The sequence below is a fragment of the Odontesthes bonariensis genome, chromosome 10, assembly GCF_027942865.1.
Source record: "Odontesthes bonariensis isolate fOdoBon6 chromosome 10, fOdoBon6.hap1, whole genome shotgun sequence".
Taxonomy (NCBI): Eukaryota; Metazoa; Chordata; class Actinopteri; order Atheriniformes; family Atherinopsidae; genus Odontesthes; species Odontesthes bonariensis.
In genome coordinates, this window is record NC_134515.1 from 23116135 (window position 1) to 23141811 (window position 25677).

The 25677-nt window shown below is 42.3% G+C and overlaps 1 protein-coding gene across 2 annotated transcripts in view; it reads right to left on the bottom strand.

The window, feature by feature from the left end:
- slc2a4rg (SLC2A4 regulator) overlaps positions 1-25103 on the bottom strand; it is a 39021-nt gene extending 13918 nt beyond the window's left edge. For both annotated transcript variants that reach the window (XM_075474684.1, XM_075474683.1), the window contains exons 1-3: positions 24603-25103; positions 22781-23016; positions 1373-1473 (exon numbers count right to left, since the gene is read on the bottom strand). In XM_075474684.1, coding sequence (XP_075330799.1) covers positions 1373-1473; positions 22781-23016; positions 24603-24872 — 607 coding nt within the window. In that variant the 5' untranslated portion in view covers positions 24873-25103. The remainder of the gene's footprint in view (positions 1-1372; positions 1474-22780; positions 23017-24602) is intronic.
- Positions 25104-25677: the final 574 nt, after the last annotated feature.

Here is a 25677-nt window from a genome sequence, read left to right on the forward strand (position 1 = left end):
GCAACTCTATGAATTCAAACTGCTAATTCCAAGGTAATAAAAATCACACAAATCCGTGTTTTTAATGCAGCTCTGCCCAGTTCTTTTTGTCATTTCTGACTGTGGCTCTACTCCGCTCTGTTATACGAGTGGAATCATTTCAATTGGGCTCAATGTGAGAGTCTCTACTGTCTTTCTTCTCCGACCGATGTGCAAGCCTCTCTGCAGACCATGGGTCTGCCGTCACTCTGTGCTATCACCAAGCAGCTTCATCATCACAATTTTGCATGCCATGATGAAAAACTTGTGTGACTAAGAAGAACAGATACATGGCGAGGTAAGCGTGCAGTCAGCTGTGACACGAACACATCAGAATCGAAAGGGGAGAGGAAAACGCAAATAGCACGAGCCTTTGGAGGGACAATGTTATTGCACGGCTAATAATGTGGAAATAAAAGCTAAAGTTAGATAAACAGTGTTCCAGATTGCCGGCTCAAAGAGTTTGGTGTCACCCTGCTGCAGTTTGACTTCTTGATTTCTTAGCTGTATTGTTTATGGTTGTGTTAAAAATGTTATGTTATGTATAAAACTTTTCTGCATAAAACATAAAAACTGTTGGGGATATACATAAAAAAAGGGGAAAAAAGGAGCCCTAGATTTTCACATACGGCAACCTTTCACAGACATGTTCATAAAGCTCCACCAAGCTGCGAGATATCAAACGACATCTCGTTTCTGCAATATCTGGTGTCACGTAAGCATTCGATAAAGCCTAGCCCCTCAGAAACTAACGGCATCCCCTGATAAGCTGTAATCAATGCCAAATTCTACAACAAAAGCTTCCAAAGCTTGATTTTCTTCTACTTTGTACCAATTAATACAGCTTTGTCAAACTGTTCGTTCCTGGGAAACAAATTTCTTTGTGCTGCTTCTCTTTAATACTGAGATGAAAAGAAATATAAAAAAACTGACTGCCTGGCAGAGTTGGCATGGTAATAGCAGCCACAGCAATTCTGGAAGCAAATAAAAGAACTGTGGTGATAGTCGGGTCTCAACAGCTACCATTAACATCCTGGGGCTTGGCTAAACATGCATGTATCTGAAGATAAGAGAATGGTGTTAATAACACTGCACAACTCTTCCACTGTGTAACACAGGTTAGCACATTTACTCAGCAGTTCAGTCTGTGTCAAGGTAAACTAACATCATGTGATTTGCAATGTATACTCTCCTCAGCTTCACAGAGCTGACAGTGAGTAAGCATCGGCATGATTCAAAGTAAATGGCCACGATTTCTTTAACACAGTGGATGAGTCAGTGTTTAATGGAGCAGCTCCCACTTAGAGTGCCGTGGGTGCCTTTCTGAGAGGAGCTGAGGAGGCAGCGGTGTTACCTGTGGATGCAGAGGAAGGGTAGAGCACCAATGGGGATGTGGACAGTGAGGTAAGGACAGTGGCAGCCATCACCTCCTTATCAGCATGTCCTGAAGGCTTCCTGGAAAGAAAAAAAAAAAAACAGAAAAACACACAGAGATTAAGAGCATTAGGAGAAAAACACCGACTTTGTTTACGGTATTACACAGCTGTTTGTTTCACTGTGCATCAGAGTGTTTTAAACCTTTAAAGTCACTTTTAAAGCCTGCAACCTCGCAAAATGTCAAAAGGGATGAAAACTGGAAAAATGAAACAAACCGAAGAAGTTGCAAAAGCAGAGAGAGACGAACAATTCCATGAGTCGTCTGAAACAACTCGCTGTTTGAATTTATGTGCCTGTGTGTGTATACGAGGATGTAATGAAAAAAAGTGAAAGTGCTTTGTGGTGTGCTTCTGCGCGGTTTGTGAAACTTTTGCTTTCTCTTCCCTTCCTGCTCAGTATGCCCCATGCTGAGCTGTCCACTCTCATCTTAAATCGCATTGCTCACCTGAAGTGACAGCCCTCACGTACGTGCATTGCACATGCACTGCGAGCTCAAGGAGCGTGCTCCTGCACCCTGCAAATAAAACGGTCACAGAACAGCCACCTGAATCATCCTGCAAATGCCAACCAACGCATCTGCCTCGCACACACCGATGCTCTCAGTTGCTTCTACTTGGCAATCTTCACCACTGTTGTTTCTGTCCTTGAAAGGGAAATGTGTGGGGAAATTATTTAAGGCAGGGCCAAGAAGTCACCCCCTCATTTGTGCACACATGAACCGATTTAAACTTTCACGTTAAGTCGTGAAAAAAAGCAGTGAGGTGGGGTGCGTATGAGCCATGTATGTAATACATACAAATCCAAATGCACAAAAATCAGTTAGAGACTAAGAAAAACAGAGCCTGGAGCTTTAAGAGGTCCTTGTCCCGCCCCCAGACTTCTCCACTACACAACCAGAGTAAACTGGTTTGAGGCATTCTCTCAGCCAAGCCCTAAGCCCTGGCAGAGTTCCACAGTGAGCCTCAGTGCGTGCGTGCACACACACACACACACACACACACACACACACACACAACTCAAAACTTCACTCTGGAGTCCATGAACATGTACAGAAGTGCGCTTTAAATCAGCAAGCCTGCGTGTACCTGCGCACACAGGCACAAACAAAAGTCACTTCTTTCTAGGTTATAAAAGTTATAAAAGTTATAAAAGTGGCCGAGTCTCCACACCGATGAGAATGTGGTGGATTGGGAGCAAACAGATCACAACGGAATGCACCAGATATGGAAAAATTCTCTCAGAGACATACAGTCTCTGCACAAAAAAAACAAAAAAAAGTTTTGGTGTTACTCTCCAAGATCTCAAAACAAGGGTCAAGTGCTCGTCTGTGTGTTCGTGAGGAGCGAAGGCAATACGGGCACTTGGCAGAACATTTATGCATAATTATAAAATACCAACAGGGAGAAAATCAGGGTAAGCAAATAATAATATCCACACCGCAGCTAAAACGGCCGGAAGAGAGGCGGGTAACACACATATTCATACCACAGACATACACATGAACACACACAAACAGTCTGGACATGAGATAAAGAGATAACAAGATTAGTCGTGTCCTGTTTCAGTCATTAGCCTTGTTTCCAGCACTAAGCGGGGCCAACCAGGGACGCACTTATGATTTATGGACCTCTGTCTGTTTCTTAATAACATTTCTAGGCCGTTTGTTTTCATCTTATTGCCAGCATAGACCACATGTTATCAGCTAGACTGAGGAGGTAAAGAAATGGCGCTTTTAATTTCTATTAAATATGCGTTAAGAGTCCTGCTCCCGCTCCTTGGGTCTAGTTATGGTGTGTGAAACTAATAGTGTATCACCAAGAGTCATGCCTGTCTCTTTTTTTTGCTGAGTCTATGTGTGCATTAGTGACACAGATAAGAGGACAACAAAAAAAAAAAACTGGAAGGACAACTTGCCTATTAGCTGAAGTCAGGGATAATTCAAACTTTCATATCCCTCTCTAACACGCACATGCGTGTAAACACACAAGACCCCAATAATACTCCATCCAATCCAGCCTGATTTCCTGACATTGAGCATTTTCCTTCCTCAGCTTCCCAGAACACTTGTGATACTCCACACTCCATCGTTTCACAACAGCTGGTGCAGCCTTTTGTGGGTGCATGAGTGTGCACGTGTGATGAGCAAAACAACACATAGGCATGTTTTCCACATTTTTTCACAAAGGGGCCAACTGCAGATTGACTTGTACAGTGACGCAGTGAAACATATCTACTTTTCAGTCAGACTGAGTTTGATATCAGTGTTTACACCAGATGGCTGCCACATTCTGCCATCATAAAACCTGCCCAGATTGATAACAGCCCCACCATTGTTGTACATCACTGTAGACCGATGAGCGCATAAGCGCGTGCAGATAGTCTAAACGACGCAGCCCGCTGCTCTCTCTATCGCCTCTCGCCCGCCCGTAAAATAGCTATGGCGTTTTTAAACTTGGTGGGAGTGGAGGACAGGGAAAAGGAGCAGAACAACAATGGTACCTGGTTAATCTATCTTCATTTTCCTTGAAGAGGCTTTATTTTGCACGAAGTTCAACCGGGCATGCCTTTACTTGGTGCCCACAAAGAAGTAAATGAAGAGCAGAGATTGCCATCAACAAGGGCTGTCTGTGTGTGGCACATGTATGTATGTGTGTGTGTCATGTATGTATGTGTGTGTGTGTGTGTGTGTGTGTGTGGTACATGTATGTGTGTGTGCGTGTGGGAGGGTAGTGGGGTTGGGTTTTGGTTTTTGACCCCCACGAGTGTGGATTTTTACAAGAGCAGTACATCCGTGGTACATGTATAGCAGGCAGTAAATTTAATGATGGCACTATAAATATGTCAGTCGCATTAACATGCGCCATAATATGTGCTAAACGTGTGCTAAAAATGGGATTTTACGAGGTGCAGGGACACCATTCTTACCTAAAGCTGTTAAATTTACAAGCACCGTCACTGACAAATGCGTTTTATGAGACATGTACTATACCTAAAGTGGGAAGCCTTCACCCTGTTTTACTGTATCCAAGTGTGTGTGTGTGTGTGTGTGTGTGTGTGTGTGTGTGTGTGTCCGTGTAGAATTCAGCACATTTAAGTAGAAGCACAAACAGAACCATACACTTAGTCTCTCACACCCACAGACACTCTTACCTTCCTCCCTCCCCTCCCTCCCTCAGTTTGCATAGGCCTTGACTGGGCCAAGAACACTCCTCTCTGGCAAAGCGCAACACATGGGCCAGCTAAAGTCAACAAGCCAGGCCCAGGCCCATACAAAGCGTATTGCTTTGAGCCAAGCCAAGAAGCAAGTAGCAACAACAAGCTCAGAGTGGGAAAAGTTGGAAAGTAATGTGTGCCCTGTCATGTGTGCATCTATGAACAGGTAAGGTTTGTAGATGACCACCACTTCATCCGAGGCTTACCAAGTTATCATGAGTCAAGGCAGAATTTCTTGCTAGGTACAGTTGGATACAGATACAGAAGAAAACTTGTAGCACAGTAGTTTTGTACAGGAGGTCCTGTGAGGACATTTGGACTTTGATACTGCAAATGGTGTGGTGATGCTGGCAAGTTACTGCTTGGCACCGCCACCCATGATAGTGAGCTCTTTGCTGTTGCTGGGAAGGCAACAGGGCCTTCCCTCTATATTTAACACACCACCTCTGCTCTAGTTACCGGATTAACAGAAACCCCCAGGATCTGCCTGGTTTACAGCACACACACACTGCACTCTGAACAAGCCCACTTAACATTCGAGCCGACTGCCACAAAATGAATAAAACCTGAAAACAACTTGAAATCCAACACCGTGTGAAATGTGCCGTTCTTCTGTTTTTCTGCTTTTTATCTAGAAACAAGAGTCCAAAAAAAAAGTCGGGATGGACTGTAGATTGGGACGAGAAGCCTGAACGCAGCGATCTGCTAATACTTAAACGTTCCAGAGTTAACGTTTCGCACAACATATTTACAGAAATGCAAAAAAAAAAAAAAAAAAAATCTCATCAATTAACCATTTCAATGTCCCCAAAGAGAAAATTAGCTGACCCCTGGGAAACATCACTAACATGTTTGGGTATAAAAGAACATCTGGAGTATGGATAGAGATGGATTCACAACACAGTTATACTCTGCATGGACAAATAGTTCCACAATAACAGTAGCATTTATTAATCCAATATTACAAAAAAAGAAATGTAGAAAGTACATTGTCTTGGTGCGTAAGGAGAAATCTCTATAAGTCAGAATAATTCATAACCTGGGACAGTTTGGCTGATATGTTGTTAAGTGAAAGTACAGGACACCGGATCAATTGTCTTATCGATCTTTGCTGTTCTGGGTGCTGCAAGCTCCCTCTAGCTCCTCAATTTGATTACATTACTGTGCGTTTTAGAGTCTTTATTATTTAATTTATTAATTTCTGGCCATGGATCTGCCTCATTCTTCCGTTCTAAGTTTCAACATTTTCGATTCAAGTCTTTTTTTTTGTATTCCCTCTTTTTGGCAAAGCCAATGCTCAGTTTTTAAGAGCTTTTTACGAGCGTGTAAGACTCCTCACACTTCCTCTCCTATAAACGGCTTTTTGTGGAAGCTTTGAACATTAACAACAATCTTCCAAACCCAAACAGTAACAGTAGTTCTCAGAGAAGACAAGATTTCGAAGAATATTTTCTGAAGCCATAGACGACACACAAGATGCGTTGTTGTCTTTTTTTCCAGGAAATAAAGCTGCATCACGCTGGCCACTTGGATGAAAATAGTTTTAGATCACCAGAAAAAGGGACAGAAAGAAAGGATGGGGCTGGGCAGCACTAAGATTTCATTGTTTTGAGTATCAGTTCAAAACAACAGGTTCTAGAGATGTGTGTCATGAGAGGACGCAAATTGGCTCTGGACTTCTTGCCGCGATTTTCCATCCTGCCCCCTGAAAAAACCTGGGACAAATATTATGCAAATATTCCGGGGCATTTGCTGCCATTGTGTGGGAGAGCATGCGTGCAGGTGAGATTCTGTCCTTTCTGCTGATGCTACATTTTGCTCGCTCCCAATTATTGTAAATTCTGCATCATACGCTGCCTCTTCCAGACAAGCAATCCCCCTGCCTCCAGCCCCGAGAACGCATCTCCTGCTGTAAAAGGATCGAACCAAATTATCCTGAACATCTCCGGTGTTCATGTGTGAAAACAGCTCTAGCTTCCACTGGGACTGAACACCACCAACTATAATCCCTCGTCATCTACTTGGCTCAGTGGCAGTTGCTATAAATAGCACGTATTCATGCAAAGTAATTATGTGACCAGCACAATCCCCAAAAACAGGCATCAGGGTGTTTGTGTGTTTCTGTATGTAAAGCATGCAGGAGGGCTGGTTTCACGTTTGCGTCAATCGTCTTCATCAGCTCAAAGTTAGAAAGGATGACACGGACAAAGCAAAGAATATTGTAAAAACAGTTTTGCCTGTGGCCTGTTGATATAAATGAGTGACTGCGCGTCATCTTAAATCATAACAAAAGAAAGATATGCAGAAGATAAAAGCTTTTAAAAAAAAACTATTTAAATGCACACATATAAAGTAAAGAAACGGATCAAACTGTATGTTAGGGAAAACGTTATGACTACTGAGGCCATTAGAACTGACCAGGCCAGTGATGAAAGCCTGTATGCTGTAGAGTCCTGATGACTGTCTCACCTACTCTCAATCTTGCAATGTCCTCCATCATCTTACCTCCACTCCTCAGTATTTTGTAATGTCCTCTGCTCCTCCTTCCATCTCCCTGCCTTGTTGCCAGCAGATGGTAATGACTGACAGTAAATTGTCTACTCCTGACCCAACAAAAGCAACCATGTCTGCAGCTCTGATCCCCTGCCTCGGTCCACTCCGTCTCCTTCTAACTGTCCTGTTTCACATTTCTATATGCTGTATATCATCTTCTCCATTTAGGATGCATTCTAAAAGTGACCACATATATAACTTTGACATGGACATGTGGGTTGCCATCAAATGGTGTTGTCACTTTACACAAATGCCTGTGCATGCATCTTTAGAATTTACTCATCTGTCTGTGCACATGTAGCCCCTTATGCAAGTCCCCCATGGGGAGGGAGAGGTTGCTAGGCCAGATCTGTGTCTTTTTAACGTGGGTTGTGACTGTAATGGCTATTCAGTCCTAGTACAAAAAGCCCTCTCTTTCCATCTCTTGATCCTAGAATGCAGCCTGTGGCCTTAGGGGACAAGGACAAACATCAGCTTTGTTTCGGGCAAATAATAGGGGATACACATGGAGCAAAAGGCATGATTCCCTCTGTGGTGTCATTTTTAATATGTCATAAACTGCTTATTTACATACACTTTTTTTTTTTTTTTTGATTTTACTGTAGCAGAGGCCTCACATGTCAAACCTCAATTAATAAGAGTTATTCAATGGTTTGCACATGCCATCTCAAGATCATTCTCACGTTCCTCTGTGAGAAAAATGTCGACACAGCAAAACCAATTAAATGCCTGGTGACACACTACCCGACTTGCATCCCATACACATACCTTGTGAAAATAGGTAGATATGAGGTTAAGTGCAGGTTATTACGTCTGCAGTGTGAAACCCACAAATTACACCGGCTATTGGTTTAGGGACTTAAAGACGGGTGGCACATTTAGCTCTGCCCAACTTTAACCCTTTAATGGAGCGCGCTGTCATTTTGTAAAGCAAATCTTTTCAAAGCAGTACTGTGAGTTATTTTCAAATTTGTGGAAGTACACCTGCCTGAGCTGTCACTGCAACTAAAGAAAAAGGAAAACATGTTGGAATTTCTCTCAGTGAGGACATTAAAGGGTAAAAATGTCTTCGGGATAAGTTATGCCCCACTTTAGGCCACGACATCCAAAAATCAAAGTGGATCATTCATTCATTTAGTGACACATGTACAATTAAGCAATGGTCTACTAGACATTTCTAATTGTTGTGTCTATGGGCTGAAAAAGGTGCCATACTTGATTCCCTCGCTGTCACATCATGCAAAAAGTTTGACTGGTAACTATAGCAACTTTTGCCACGACTCTCTACAAGCTATGCCGTTGCTATAGGAATGCTGGGTAGTCTTTTGCTAGTGGCTTTAGTTTTCATCCCCAATTTTTCCTTTTTTGCCCTACGAGGGACGAAAAAAGATGACCCATCCCTCTGAAAACATACCTTCTTTATCAAAACGCATGTCATTCTTCACTAGTGTTGAGACACATGAGTCAACCAAATGGCTGTAATATTTTCCTTCTTCACATTCTCCTTCTCTTGATATTCATTCAAATGAAATTCTCAAGCGCCTGAATAAACCAAACTCCCCCTCTTGGCTTGAGTCTTATTAATCACACAGCCAAGAAATGAACCTCTAGTTTGATACGTCGATGTTCCAGTTAGGCAGAGAGCACAATTCATCTAAGTCGTCTCAGCTTACGTCAACTCAACTTAAACTAGAAAAAGGAGAAGATAGATAGAAATATGACAATTGGACACATGAAAATGGAGGAGAGCCTTGAGCTGCGATTGGTTTCCTCTCTGCAGCACTCGCGCTCATATTTTGTTCCTCGTTCTTTATTTCTTATTCCCACTCTCGACTGCTTCCGAGATTTGCTCACTGCCACCACAAGCCAGAGCAGGCCTTTGCCTGGTTTCCTGTGTTTTGTGAAAGCAAACCAATGCTGCTCCAAAGCCAGTCTGCTCTGCTTACGCTCATGAAGCCAAATATCTGTAGGGCACCATCAAACCAACAAAGACTCCGGCCATTAAAACAAAGCGAGCAGTATCTTTTTTTTGTTTCTCTAGAAAGAAAAAGTGAGGAAACTGGAGCTTGGAAAAAAGGAAGTACAAAAGCCTCCAGTTAATCATTACAAAGCTATAAAACCTTTGCTCTTCATTCTTTGAAGGCTGCTGTGTTGAAAGCAGTAGCGGCTCGTCGTCTGGAAAATAGGCGGGGCAGATGATCTGCGTTATCAAAATGCAAGCTTTTATGGAGCATTCGCAATAGGCCAATAGTCTATGAGCAACCATATGCGGGGGGGGGGCGCACTCGCATAAAAGTCTGCCATAAAACAAACACAAAAGCCACGTGAAAATGAGCGAAGAGAAAGTTTGTGAAAGGAATTAATACTGCCTACATTTCAATTAGAGGGAAACTTGTCGCAAAGCATTGCATGGCTAATTTCATGGCACAATTCAGATGCGCCTTGCTGGACTCGTGTTTTTTTGCCTTTCCCGAAAAATGCTTCATGTCACACACGCCGACAGTGCTCCAACCTAAGCTAGCAGACAAGTAACCTACTGTACATGTACGAAGCTGTCAACACATTGTTTACTGTCTCAACATTGCTTTGCTCATCAAGCTAAGATATTTCATTAAATCACTCCCAGTTTCCCATTTTGCAAAGACTTCGTTCACAACCACTTAAACTTTGTAAGATAGCAACTATAAAGTAAAATCTTTACCTACCACAAACGTGAATCCGGATTAAACAGCCAATATCCTTCATCAAATCTGACATAGTTATGCGTTTTATCCAACAAGTTTGTAGGGGAATTTGGCGGCACTGAAGTTCCCACTGGCTAGATGGGCGGAGTAATATTTCTTAAACCCTTTGAGTCCTTTCCATGTCCAGGGCAGATCATACACCTGCCCCAATAGCATCTATACAGGCGCGCTAAATGTAACATGATATTATGCTACGTAGGGGCCTACAGTGATTCTGATTGGTAGAATGTGCTCGAGAGTTCGGCGGGGCCGGGCTTAGCTGAGAGCAGACCAGGCATCTGCCCTGGCCAGTGGCCATAGATCTAACGTTAAGCAGCCACACTGAAGGTAGGCTATATTTCAGCGAAAATAAAAACAGATTCCACTCGCAAAGTCCGTCACAAGCCACAATATGGTGTAATACGATTCCCACTCTGATTGAAGTTGAAATAAATATTTTATCTATAATTTATAATTATCTATATTTTATCTATAAAAGAAAGGTTGGGGTGTGGAAGGCGGGGCTCTGCCCATCCTGCCCAAATACAGCGGCCGCGGCTGGTTGAAAGTGTTTATGATAGTAAAGTAATGCATTTTGTAACAGAACACTCGATTCTTACACAGCTTTAGCAGTGGATGGGTCCGTACAAAACTATATATTATACATACAGTATATGTCATTACTATATATTCACAGGACAAGACATGCCGTTAAGCACTGGAAATAATTTACTCTGTTTCTCAAATGACCATTAGTAAAATGAAACGAATAATGATTGTGAATCACTTACTTGCCTTCAAAAGTGTCTTGATTAAAATATACTAACTGATGAGGTGGAAGAAGAGGAACGCATAGTCCCAGGCTGGGGAGGAGCTACAACCTGGAGCCTCCTATTGTTTCAAGAATTCGAGTTACAGGTAAATCTGCCCATAACAGTAGCATAAATAGTCAAAAAACAGAAAATATTTGTCCCGTGCCGAGTAGCCCTGCTGCAGAAATATTTAGAACGATATCAGCTGGCTAACAGATTCCAAACTCCTGATGCAACCGACTAACGCTGAGGTGAACTTGAGGCCCTCGTGCTTCAAAAATGAGCTTCATTAGAACATGGAAATCGTTCACTGTACTAAATCAATATGAACTATTAATCTGTCATTGTTAGTCAGCGCCGTTTACAAATGGTATGCTAACAAGAAACGGTTGATAACTTTCTCGTAGGCTCTATCTGCGCAGTAAATCACCTCTTTGTGAGTTTAACAAGCGGTTTAAGGGCACGTTTGACTCTTATGATGAGCAGCTCAGAGGTGAGTGCACCTTTAATCTTATGATACTGCTCCAGTTCTTAATTAACAAAATATCATCACAGCCTCAACCCCTCACAGGCCCTGCCTTGCTGCACTAGGCAGTGAGACTAGTATAAAAAAAAACATTATAAAAAAAAGTCTGAGCAATCTTTTGACCTTGTGTCTAAAAATCCATTCAAATCTGTCCAAACCATAATGCCTTCTCATAAAAGAGAAGGCAGGTACACCACTGAGAATAAGGAAAGGAATATTCCAACTATTCCATCCCACAATGCCAGTGAAGAGATACTTAGAAGATAAATGGAAGCAATAAGAGCACATCATGGAGACACTGGAGAGATGATAAAACTGAGTGTCTGCCCTCCAGACAACAGCTGAGAGGCAGAAACCTGTGACTGACTGAGGTCGCAGGTTTACACCCCGACTCTGGGTCAATGTAAGGTTTTCTATTATTCTATTTAACTAAATTGGACCAGAACGACTGCTAAATTGATGCATTTGGTCAGTCCCCTTGAGAGAGTTGCTCAACTTTCAAACAAGGCCAGATCCAAACAAATACGGAGAAGGGAGAGCTTGCCAGACAAAGCTCTGACCCAGAAAAACTCACGTCTTGTGGGGCTAAAGTGTCCGTGTATCAAATACACACGAGCGAGCTCAGGGCCAGTAAGTGGACCCTTGTTTAAGATTGTTTCAGCAACTCCCGCTCAAAAACACAGATTAGAAATTAACTGTCAAACTTAATCTAAGGGTCTGTGTAAATGTTGCAAGAAATTGTTGAAGGATTGAAGTTGGAATAATATTCAATATCAGTCTTACAGGGGACACACGCATTATGGAAATAAGATCTCTCCGTCTGTGCTTCAGGGCATATATTTGGATATCTAAAGTGACCATCGACTCAGAAACTCAAAGACATGAAAGACCAATTTTACTTTGGACCTGGCAAGGTCTGAAATGATGCCATTCGGTGAGTTGTGCAGCTGTACAGCTCTGATGTCACAGTCACAGCATTAAGCGAGCTTCGCATGCAAACGGCTCCGTTGTCAGCAGCACAGAGAAGTACCCCTCATTACATCGACCCCAGGGTTCAAAGGATATAAAAGCCCAGTGAATCGACTATATTCTTTCAGGACAATGATTCCGTAAAAGGCAATAACTAGTTGGTGTATAACCGGGTTAGTTCAAGGTCTGACTCACCACGATCCCCATCCGTGGCTGAACTGATAACAGAACTAATAAAAGTGCCGATTTTTAGTGCCGATTTTACAAGCGTTTATCTTTCAATCTGGTGCCTGGCAGCGTGAGCTTGGTCTGGGGTGTGTGTCACTGTGAGGCTGCGCAGCGTATGCCTTCTCATGTGGTATAGTGTGGTTTGGAAGGTACTGAGTGTGATTTTAGTCAAAATTTACATCTGCATGGAAGCACAAAGCTGTGTATGTACCAAAAGAGTCACATCTGGTCGAAGAGCTCTAAGACCGGCCTCTCTGAACATGGGTGCAAAGATGGCTGTGGTACTTTATCCTTGTAGTACTCCTTGAAGTATTGTTCATTAAAACATCAGGAAATTAACTTGGAATAAAGGACATAAATGATTGGGCAGGGTAATGCTGTCTGGACAGCAGACTGGAGCCTTCTGACAAGCTAATGAGACTTGAATCTGACCAAATTTCAGAAAGACCAAAGTATCACATCATTCGGGCTTACATGCAGGGAATGCATACTTTGACATACTTGGCACCTCAAGTAGATACTTCTAAGGTTTAAGTCCCACACGACTACCGACATCTTTTTTCTATTTCTTGTCATCTCAATATGCGATACGATATCAAAGCTTTCAACGGGTAAAATCCGACTTATTTCTAATGTGTTAAACATACGAGGAAGGCCGCAAATAAAAGAAAAATCTAGAAAATCTTTGTGTACTTTAGAGTCTTTCTGTGACTATCAGGTATATGAGAGCAAAATAAAGTGATAAACTGATATAAAGGCTACAGTGGAAAATAGAACAAGTAGGAAAAAAACTACATTTTGTTGTTGCATTTCTTCTGGACTGGCTTTTCCTTCTGTTCCTCATGATGTAATGACAGCATGGTGAACAAAGTGCAGCGTAAATACAACCTGCTGAGACCAAGGATGTTGATTCTTGGTTCAGACTGGATTCTAGCGGATCAGATCTCATCAGCAAACGTTGTCGGTCGCCGGGCTGTTGGAGATGATCTTTGCGCTCGGTTTGAAAGTCACAAACAAGGCAAATTTCATTAAATATGCCATGCTTGGAGAGACTACACTACCGTCCATTGTATCTGAGCAACAAGGAACAACAAGGAAAAAAATGTGACCATTTGGATCTTTGGAGGAAAATCCAGTGTGGGCGGATATGCAGTTGATCAGTGGACAGTGAGAGTAAACAGTGTATGAAAACCTCTAAGTACTCCCATGCTCCGGAAAAGCTCTGAGCGTTATTGAGGTAATTTGGACGGTGATCGGTTCTCTGCTCTGCACCTGAGTGAACAGCTTCGCACACACTCAGTGCTTTGTGCAATGGCATGTTGGTGCTGGAAGCCGCCACCACTAAGGTTAAGCAGGGATACTTTGTAACCCTCCCCTTGATGGAAATCTCCACCTTATCTTGGCAGCAGTCAGCGGAGTCCAGTGTGTATACAAAGAATAACCAGCTGAAAATCATATTTATGAAAAAAAAAAAAAAAAAAAAAAAAAAAAGAAGTCACTTTTTTTTTTTTTTTTTTTAAATGGAAGTGACCTCATGTAGCTGGGTCCATAAGTATTTAGACAGTGACAGTCTTTTGGACTTCAAATGAAACGGTCATGATAGGAGTTAAAGTGTGGACATTTAAGTGGAATTCAAGAGGTTTTATGGAACTATTTCAATAACTATTTTACAGCCATTTATAAATAATGCCACATTTTCCCAGACTACAATGTCGTTGAACAAATGAACCATTTTGAAACGAAGATTCAATTTGGAACGCACAGATGCAAATACTTTATAGTCACGGAGTGCCTGAAACCTGGAATCCAAAGCCATCATGAAATGCTGAGTTTCACTCATTATGACGACAAGGTCGCTGACCTGACAAGGTAGTCTGCAGTTTCCTGTGAACCAGGGTTTATTGTTGTTGTACGTGCAAAAGCTTTAAGGCGACACGCACATTCTCCCAAAAACAGATGTTGAGTGTAACAGTGTATTTTTCTATGTAGGTAAGGCAAGGCAAGGCAATTTTATTTATAGAGCACAATTCATACACAGGGCAATTCAAAGTGCTTCACAGCTACATAAAATCATTAAAAAGAAATAAAAAATAAAATAAAGAAATTAAAAACCCATTAAAATAATCATTAATTAATTAAAAAGCAAAGAGTGCAGATAAAATACTTTCAGGTGTCATATGCACAGCTAAATAGAACTATTTTCAGCCTGGATTTAAACATTGTCAGTGTAGACTCCAATCAGTGCAGTCAAAGCAGGCCTGTAATTCCAGCTTTTGCTCATTGCTCCGTGTCATTAAAGCCTTGACCAAAGGCTTAGTAGATTTTAGTTCCTGTCAGCAACTTGGGAGCAGATGATCCTGACAGCGATCAGAGCCTAAAATCTGTGGGACGGTTAGGGTAAGAGAGGCATGAGAAATTTAAGCCCCATTCAGACATGCGTCACTTTCCATTAATCGGACGGCGACTGAATTTGTCTGTGTCGTGAGTGAATTAGCCCCCTGTTGCATTTTTTTTAACATTTTGCAATGGCAATCTGAACAGGTCAGACCTTCTGACATTTACGTACCAGTTGAGACACGGAATAATTTGGCTTCTGACCAGCTGTCGAGAAGAATCCAACAGACTGTATAACTGCATGAATAAACAACAGCATTTTCATCCTCTATGGATTAACGTAAGATAAGTAGCTGCAGGACCTGGTCTTTTCTTTTCCCCCAAAAGAGAAGAAAACTACTGATCAGAAGTGTCTGAACTGCTGCTAGAGCTTAAAAACCAAGCAGCGACAGTGGAAGCGGTGTGTGCACCGCTGAAAAGATCACAAACCAATCAAACCCTCCTGATTTTAACAGGGACTGTTCAATAGAATGAAAACAGAAAATATGTTTAAGCTGCTTTCATCTAGCTCCAGTATATTTCCCACAACCACCAAGGCACAATTGTGTGAATACTGTAACAAAAGGAGGACCTCAGTGAGGTGCCTCGTTTGATTTATCGTGCAATCTCATGCGAATGTCTAACACCACGTGCGCACTGTGGCTCTTCTGTCACTTTCATGGCAATGTCTGAACGAAGTGCGAGAAACACTGACGCGAAAGTGACTGGTCTGAATAACTGAATGCCATCGCTGTAAGAGACTGAGGAGTGCATTACATGTCTGGAAAGGGCACTGATGTCTGGTGAGTGCTCACTGGGCCCAGGGCAAAAGGGAGTTGTTACAGTCCATATTCATTCTGTCGAGGAGAAGCAGTTTATCCATCTTGTTGGCTAGGGGCTGATGGGATCTCAGCGTCAAAACGCCGTCGTTAACAAGTGCTCAACTCACTTCACTTGTCTGCGTCTCCTGAATCGGAGTGTGTTCTAAACGCACAGACACGCACTGTATGCCAGATATTCTGGCAGTGACAGGACTTCAAAGACTAATCCCTTCTAAATTTGGGGCAATCAAATTTATTTTATTTATTTTTTTTTATGTACGTGTGTTATGTAAGACTTTTTAAATCAACCTTAAGACTCTTTAGGGTCATATAACTGTAATACCTAATAGGCAAATGCACGAGTTTTGTTAAACCCCTTGAAATGAAATGGGAATAAACGTTTCAAATCGAATCCTAACTGCTTTCATTCAAATCCATCGTTGTCGTTTGTCGAGGTAACAAAAAAAAAAAAAAAAAAAAAAATCACTGAAAATGTGTCAGGGTCTTCTGTACTGCCGACTGGCTCAAAAGGGCGTAGCAAACATCTTCACACGTGATGCAATGGCCAGAAGGTGAGAAGACAACTGCGCTACTGGCAAATCTATCTATCTGACTATCTCACTGCCACCTCAGAAGGCATTTTATGTGTGCGTGCTTATTTGTTTCTTATTAGAACCTTTTCCTGTGTAAACCAGTAGTCCTCAAGGAGACCAAAGCCCAGTCCTAATGCAGCAAAATATCATTTAGGCAGTCCGCAATGGATGGACAATACAATGTCCCAATAAGGACCGTTGTGTGAATTTGTGTGTGTGTGTTTGAGTTTTAGGTAGAGAGAGAGAGAGAGAGAGAAAAGAAAGAAATTGGATAAAGAATAAAAAGGGAAACACACAAGCCTGTTCACTTGTGCAGATGCTAGATTGCTCATCTTGTCTTTTGGCATCTTTTGTTCAAGCTCACGAGGATAAGTCATTATCCTGGCCCACAAAAGCCTTATTCTAAGGACAATCGTGTCTAAGCACACACACACACACACACACACACACACACACACACACACACACACACACACAGTATAGAGGGTTTCTAGGACCTTATGAGGAACTGGACCCACTGGTTTTTGCAGCTTGGGTGTGGCATGCTTTTTTTTGGTGTAAATTTGTTTATTCAGCTAGATCTTTGAAATGTATTTCAAGTTAATTTAAGTCGTTTCTAGCTGTAGGGAAGATGTTTAATCTATGCGATGGTTTCAGGCTTTTGCGTCATACTTTGATTTTTACTGAATCCCTTTAAGACTCTGGCTTTTTGAAGTTAATTGCCACACTACTTAACTGTATCAACATAAAATTAGTTGGAATGAAAGAAGTTCATTTCAGCTTTTTCACAACTAAACCAAATGATTGGGATGTCAATAATTCTTTAATTACAAGTGAGATCACAGACAGCTGAAGCTTTCCAGGATGCAGTAAGAGAGCTTGCAGCTTGATATGATTGTCCATGTGCAACGCTGCCACAGTAAGGAGCAGGTGACCGTGGCATTTCATTGGTTACTGGGTGACAAAGCAAGACAATAAAGAATTGGGAATGGTGGAGCAGATGAGAGGGACGCTAAGGCTGTTGACAGAACTGAATGATAGACATATAAAACTAAATAAAAGCAGCCAAGAGAATATGTAAAGGCAATAAGCACTAAATCTTCATACAAAAACACAAAACAACTAAAACTGACCGGTTCTGCAAGTCGCAGTGTGGAAGGCGTAGTAGTCTCTCTGTTTGCACTCTGGACTGAATTCCACCCCCCTGTCATCAGACCCGGATGACTTATGATCGGGTTGTGAAAAGCATTTTTTTTTTTCTTTTTTTTTTTTTCTCCCATGTGAGGATATTATCTAGAAATGTAGTGAGAGCATGAGAAAGCAAAACCCCTGAAACTCAGAGCTTACGATGAATTTTGAAAACAATCACAAGATGGATTTTCATCCAGTTCCAAAGCGAATTTCAAGCGAACTTCTGAAATGACGATTCATAGCAAATGCATATCGGACTCGCTGCAATTGACCGGTTTCAAATTAAATTAACCTAATCTAGGCTCAATGGTGTCCTCGGCAGGAGGCACAATAGACTATGTCACACACAGCGGTAACATCAGCAGCCAAGGGTCCAGTTTTGAAAGTTGTTTGTTAGTGCATACGAACATTAAACCGAGCATTCAGAAAATGTCCTTGTTGTGTTACGCTGATTAATCATCTACACTAAATAACTAAATAGGTAGGCTAGCTTAATCAACATCAATGTACATTTAAATCATACATTCCGTTATCTTATTAGTCTGTATGATTTTAAGATCAATAAACCTCTTGAACTTGGTCAACATCTAAATCAAAAAGTAACCCATGGCTTGTGTCAGCGTCACGGTTTGCAATTTCTGTGAAAAAGAAACACGAAACATTCCAGAGACAAACTTATAAATGGATGGGCATCGAAAGGTCGTGGATTCTGAACAATAACCCACGAATTGTACGATAAAGGTGTTGGATTAAAAAAAAAAATCAAAAATTCCACAATCCCTTATAAGAATGTGGAATAAATCCTTCTGTTGAGAGATGCAATATTGTGCGATGGGAGCTTCACTTTCTGTGGATCTCAGGAGGATTTGGTCCTCCTTCAGACAAAAGTAAAGAGGGCAAAAGGCCAAGAAAAAAGGAAAGTAGGACATATGGAACAGGTAAAACACATGAAGGAGGAAAAACAAAGACCCAAATGAGAGCAAACTTCACTGTAAGTCTTGTTGCAGTGTGTTTACAGGCATGCCACTAACTCAAGAACCAGCTGGTAGGGATATTAAGGGAGTGGTAATAATTGCGTGATAGATAAAGAAAAGTCAAGGGAGGGATGGAATAAAGGAATGGCAGCAGAAGCTGGACTGGGGAGGAAACGGTGCACGACAGCTGCTGGTTGGCATGAGGAGTTAGTTGGGTAGTAGGATAGAAAGAGTGACTCGGGAGAAGGAATGACAGTTGACTCTAAATGCTACTGAGGCAGAACAGGAGGCCTTATGTGAGTAACGATCAGTGTGGCTGAACGGACGATAAAGCATTTTACTGCTTCAGCGCCTGACCTGCGCAACAGGAGTTTCCTTCCCCTGTGATAAGTGTTGCTCTTTTTTTTATTTCTTATTCCTTAAGGCATCCCGCTAAGGATGCAGAAATAAACATTAAGCAGCATAAACCAGTGCACACAAAAATCTGCATACAACTGATGCATTATTCACTGGAACTACTTCTAACTTTGTCTTTTGAACAGTACTGTTGCAACAACGCGCCATTTTCAGAAAACATTCTTTCGTGCGTCCTTCCCTCCTCCTGACTTATGAAACTGAAGATTTGGCCTTCTCCTCCGCTGCATCACACTATTAACTGGACTTCTGTAAACACACACACACACACGCACATAGAAACAAGGAAACGGAGCACGTATTTCGCCCAATAGCTGGCTCTCCTTCAAGGGGTCATAATTAGCGTAAAATAACGATTGATTTAAAGCTCGCCACAAAGCTGACCCTGAAAACACAGATTTGATTTAAAAGAAAAAAAAAAAAAAAGGTATAGGACACCTCTTAGTCGGGAGATAATAAAGCGTCAGTGTTCAAACAATGAGCCGTCTGCTATCTACTGCGGTTATAAATCGTCTGCGCAGCTCATAACCCAGATCCTGCGGTTGACCTACCAGACATGCCAGATGCCTGTTTGCATCCTGATCTGACCCCCTCCCCCTGCCGCATAACTCCATTCACTGGGGATGACCCTTCACCCCTGCCTGTCAGAGCCAAAGCTTTAACCTCTCGCAGTCTGAAAATAAATAAATAAAGAGTAAAAGAACGGATGAAAACGTAGCACCGAACTCCAAAGTCATTTTTCAACCAATAATCTGACATGTGAAATGGTTATGGCAAATGCTTAAAAGCAACCACCTGAAAAGCAGCGGACTGCTCTTCACTCAGGGGGCAATGTCAGCAGTCTGGATGTGGGTTAGACATCCCAGACCAGAACGGAGTGGGGGGTGGGTAGCTGCTCCTTTGACTCTGACCTTCAACAACTGACTGTAATGTCTCCTTTGTGAGCAGAGGACTGGCGGGGAAGGGATCGGGAGGCGGGTTTGAAAGGTGGTGGACTTGACTACATCCTGGCCGCTTGCTTGGTCTTTTGCAAACGGGAGTCAAATGCTGGTCAGTAATTATGTTAAAAAACAAAGCCCCCCCACCCCACTTCTTGTTTATGCCGATTCAGTGTTTTCCATTCACGCTCGCCAACTATGGTGACAGTGTATCTGACCAAGAGCAGATAAGAGAAAAGCTTTTCACATAAAAACAAAGTGTCCCCTCCTCTCTTTATTTCGTCAGACCTCTCTCTCCCTTTTTTTTTTTTGTTTTCTTCCTTCCTTTGGCTCGTTCTAACTGATATTTGTTCCGTTATCAGTTTACTGGATCCCACGCTGATAAGTACTGACCGGTCGAATGCTTTAGGGTGTGGGTGAAAGAAAGACTTGATCAAACAATATAAGGAGACGCGACAGAGGGGCACGCATAGAGGTGCAGTTGACAAAGCGGGAGTGTTTAATTATGTTCTCCAGCTTTTACTGTCTTTCAATGAATGCACACATGTGAGTGAGTGGGTGTATTGGCTCCTCCTCGTTCATCCTGAGAGATCTTTGCCCAGGCTTGCCTAAGGGATACTGACCTACTTTGCAGCATTTGCAAACCAACAAAACCGAGGTGTAAAAGTACTAAGTTGTACAAAAGAAGCAAAACGCAACGGACAAAGCCACACGTGTAAAACACACAGAGAGCAGAGCAATAACGGCCCTTTAAACACATTTAATCCAGTGGCTCGGTGATGGCATCAACTGAGCTGTTGGGGTGCAAATGAAAATAAAGGGTTTTGCTACAGAATGCACTGTTGGACACACCCACATACGCAGATACATGTATGCTCAGTGGGATTTCAAGCACAATCCCCTCAGTGTTTCCACTGCTTGAAAAATAAGAGTCCCACATTGTGGCACAAGTCTGTTACTCAATAAAAACAATCCAAACCAACTTTGTGCTAAATGGATGTATGTGGCAACTAGAGCCTCTTTACAAGCTGCTCTCATAATTTGTGAATAATACAACATTGCACACATCTGGTAAACAGACAGAGCTGGAACGAGCCCGAGAAACTTTAGCAAGCATTATTAGAATTAGAATGGGTCAGATAATTCAATAAATAATAATTTATCAAACAGAAAAACAGTCCGCAACTGTTGTGAATTCATTTTTTCACCAGTTTGCTTAGTTTACAAAACATTAACTGGGACTAGTATGTCCAGTGGCGTTTCCATCTTGGGTTTTGGACTTTTTGGCCAACAACAAACATCTTTTTGGGCCCCTGGTAAGTTTTTAATAATAGTTTTTCATGATTTCAATCGGTTTTTACACACCAAACAACTGAAAAGTTTGCAACATTCTTGGAGGGTGCTTCAGGTGCCAATGCAGTGAACCAGATAGGTGAATGAAAGCTCAGAAAGCTGTTGGGTTGTTAGAGACGAAAGCGCCTTTCACCATTTGCAAAACAAACGCAAATGTGTGCAAGGTAAAAGCAGGCAGTTAATCTGAAAGATCAATGCAGGTGTCACTAATATGACCACGTGGTTATATAATGTTATGCAACCTCCTTCAGCCCGTGTCATGTCAACTCAGAATTTTGTTTTTACTGTGGTATCAGCGGGGCCAGATAGCCATCGACGTGCAGAAGAAAGAGAACTCTCAAATCTGAGTGACTAAGAAAGTATACTCTCACAAATTCATTTTCAAACACACCCTCACAAAGAAGCAGACCGGAGAACCTTCTGGTTTCAGAGCATCATCGGTTGCATCCCTGAGTCTTTCACTCACAACCTTCATGACCAGCAGCACGTGAAATTCATGTGTTGAGAGAAGGAAGTGGAGGAGTGTGGTGTTTAAACCCCCGAGTGTGGTGTTTGAAAACCCCACCCACTGCCGAGCTCACTCCGTGCTTACTGTGTTTTTACTCTGTACTGAACCGCCACCAGGCATTTTGCTTAGGTGTGCCTGACAGACAGGCGCTTACTTGACATAGACAGTAACCAAAAGCTGAGTAAGAAGTGGTTAATGGTTCTTGGGCACCGTGTCCAGCCTCTCCCAGTCCTCTTTATTGTTACATAATCACTCATCAGCGCACAAGGCTTGGCTCTGGATGCATGCTCTGCTCACTCTGTGGGAAACAGTTTGTATACTCGTGGAGTTTACCCTCAGAAGATCATGTACGCTACTGCGCCTGGAAACGATGTGAAACAGTCGTAGCAAAAGCAAACTGCACCGCGAACAAAACACTCAAGTTCATCTTCCTGCCTGACATACAGCCAGCACATAATACATCAGCTAGCCTCGTCTGTCAAAAGTAGGTCAACAAAGATAGCATTAGGGTTTCAAACAGTCAGCACACAGCTATCTGACTTGTAAAAACTTTCCCAAATGTAGTTATCCGACTTATCGGTAAAAAAAAATATTCCATCCTCCTCTTTTTCCTTTGGTCAAGTTATTGAGCAATCCTGGCCCTCGTTGCAAGCTCTGGCTCTCTTAAGGCGCAGTGTTTCGAAACTGTTCTGGATTGAAAACCAAACATGCGGTCAGTTAACCAGTACGCCCCCACACCATCCATGCACAAACCACTGTACAGTTGTAGCCAGATGGTGAACTCCTCTTCTAGTTAGGACTTTAAGGAAGAAAAGTCAGAGTTGAGTAGAAAAACTGCCTGCACTGATTGCTTTCATGACCACAATTTCAGTGCCAAATGATCCTCTGGCTCAGGGTTAATAGACACAAGAACTATGCACATGAAAATGGGTCTGACAGTTTGTGTGCACCAGATTCACATGGACTGATTACACATGCGCCCAAAGTTTGTGTTGAGATGCAAAGTCAAATTCTGAATCATATCAAATCCCTAAATTACATAAAGCGGATGTGACTTTCACTTAAGCACAACACCCAAGGAATAACACTGAAGACGGAGAAGTCCATGGCTGTAAATGTCACCGGCGTCTCCATACCTGTTTCTGGGGACAGGGATGTGGGAGGAGGGGTGGGGTTGTCTCTCTGCCTGCGGTACATTCTGCCCTTGTGCTGCTCTGAAGTTGCTGGCCAGCTCTGCCTGTTTTCCTGGGTTTCTGATGTCCAAATGCATGTAGCTGCCTGGCAACTGTCCATTTACGCCTGGACAGGGAGTTGGACTGGCCCTCTTCAGGATCCCAGTGGAACCACTGTCCCTTTGGTCCCCGAGGCCAGTCTAGAGAATGAAACAAAAAGCCCACGTATGTCAGTCTATCATTACACAGCCTGTTAGGAGTAAGACTACATTCGAAATAATACGTTGAGTAGCACATCATTTTAATATTAAGATTTGATTTAGCACAAAAAGATTATTGTTCTTTCCCCTCAACTTGAAGAATGCTAAAATCCTACTTCTTAATTACACATACAGCATAAGTAGTAACAGTTTCAAGCAGTGTTCGTCTGTCCAACAGCCAGACAACGTTTATCCGTTGTCACAAAGTATAGCAAAGAAGAAGGAGGGCACTTCACATCTGAAATTAAAAATCGGGGAATAATTGGAATTTTTGTGAGAAAAAAAACTATACTCATCAAAACACTTGCAAATTAATTTTCTGCCAACTGGCCATTAGTCTTTCTAAAAGAATAATAATAAATAATTTTTTTTTAAAAACTTTCAACTCTGAAGAAGACTATCATTCAGGTGTACAGTCACAAAAAAAAGCATTTTACAAATATTTTCTTGCATGTCCCCTAAAAAAAACTGTTCACTCCAACCTTTAACACATTTTTCTTTCTTAAAAAAAAAAAAAAAAAATCAATCATTGACAATGATCGAGTAAGCAAAAATAAATTGGGACCAAAACCAATTTTTTTGTGGGAGAAATGCATGTAGCATGTAGCCTGGTTGGCCTACATGAAGTATATTAATTTAACATATTTCACTCAAGATCTTTTCCCCATATCACCTATGCCTCTTCCCCACCCCTTCTTACAGTGACTCCATGCTCAAGAGGAGGCATCTGCCAACAAATAATAACAGTTACAGCGATTAACTACATAAATAAACTGTTGATATATATATATATATATATATATATATATGAAGCGTGTGGAAATCCACCATCTACACGTATTCAATGCTGCAGGGACAAATATGACATGATCTCATTACACGCTCCATCGAGATACCAATACTTGCTGAAAATGACACAGGAAGACACCTATGTACCGTAACGTCAAAGTGTGATGAGAACAAAATGCTGCTGCGAGACAAACAGCTGAAACATGCACATCATCACATCCGTCTGACCAAGTACATTAATTCTGTAGCGTCTGAGGCGGGCCCTGTTTTGCAGCCAGGAAGCCCACGTTGTAGCTCCACCCTGAAGTGGTGGGGGGAGGGGTAGGGCTTGTCGCTTGTAGTTTGGAGTCCCTGCCCCCCTTTTTCTGTAAACTTTGCACATAAAATGAGCCGCCATTTAAAGCGGGTATGATAGACGCAGAAACTTAGGACTACGCGTTTCAACAGTTGGGTGAAATGATTGACGCTTTTATAAGTCAGTTGTACTGTCATGACCAAATAAACTATTTAAAACAACATTAGGCCTGCAACAGTAGTTCTCGTGTCAGCATCGCAGTTGCTACCGTTAAAACGCACGAGCGGCGCAGGCAAGCGGCGTAAACTGTCAAACTTAAAAGTATGCAGCAACATGACAGGTTAACCCTTCTTGCTCGACATTGTCTGTGTAGTTACTTGGGTGTACAGACGACTTTTGACGGCTAATAGAGTCGTGCGCACACCATCTAAACAGCACTTACTTTTTCCATGTCCTGCAATATTCGACCACCCGGCGGTACCCCGTTTCCCTTGGACGGGGTTCTCTCGTTTTTAACCTCCGCCGTTAAGCCACCGTCCATTACAAATGTGTAAAGGACAGGCCCCTGTGTGTACGCCGGCATGGAGCTGCTTTTTTCCATCATGGGGACCCGGGTGTCGCGGAGCACAGAGCGGCCTACCCGGCAGTTAAAATCCGCACCGCCGACCCTTGTCCCAACCGACGACTTCTCGAAAATATATTTAGACTCCATATTCAGACAGTGCGACTGGAGACTAAAGAGAGAAAACCGGCTTTTTATAGATCTTAGTGCAAATTGCTGGAATTAGATACATTTATCAAGATTGTCGCGAGTTGATAGGAACTGTCTGTTTTGTTTTGTTTTACTTCTATTCTAGACTATATATAAAGTTTTCTACCACCGCCGCCACCACAGCTACCACGCATATCCAAAAAGCCGCCCGGTTCGGAGGATAAAAGATTGTTTTGCCTCTTTCCTCCAAACCAATGCCACGCCCCCTCTGCCGCAATCCTATTGGTCCGATGAGTACATAAACATTACACTTTGGCACGCATCCACGGCGAGACAGCATCTGATTGGTTCTTTTAACCGTGTCAGTCATGTTTTTTTCCTAATCCAAGTAATGTGGGAGGAAGAGAGGAGGGGGCGTGCCCTACAGTTTACCGGCCGGTGTCTGTCTACGACAAGCCGGCTCTGCCAGCCAGGCGAGGGCGTGAGCACAGGAAAAATAACATGCAGGCCTCAGATGCAAACTGCGCATTTACGTTTCTGCAAATCATACGACGATTTAGAGGACCACGAAGTATGACGTATGAACTACACTTTTAAAGCGGGTTATTATCGAATGAACGCGTTGTTTTCCCCCTAATAGTTAATTAAAAGCCTTTTTATTTATATAACGTCATAGATCCTTGTCCAAAACAATGCAATTCAAGGAAATGGAGTGGAGTCATTATTATCATGCTTGATTTCTGTCAATTTGATGGTTTATGATCTTGTCTTCAATAAATTGTGCGGTTGTTTTTTCCCCCAAAGG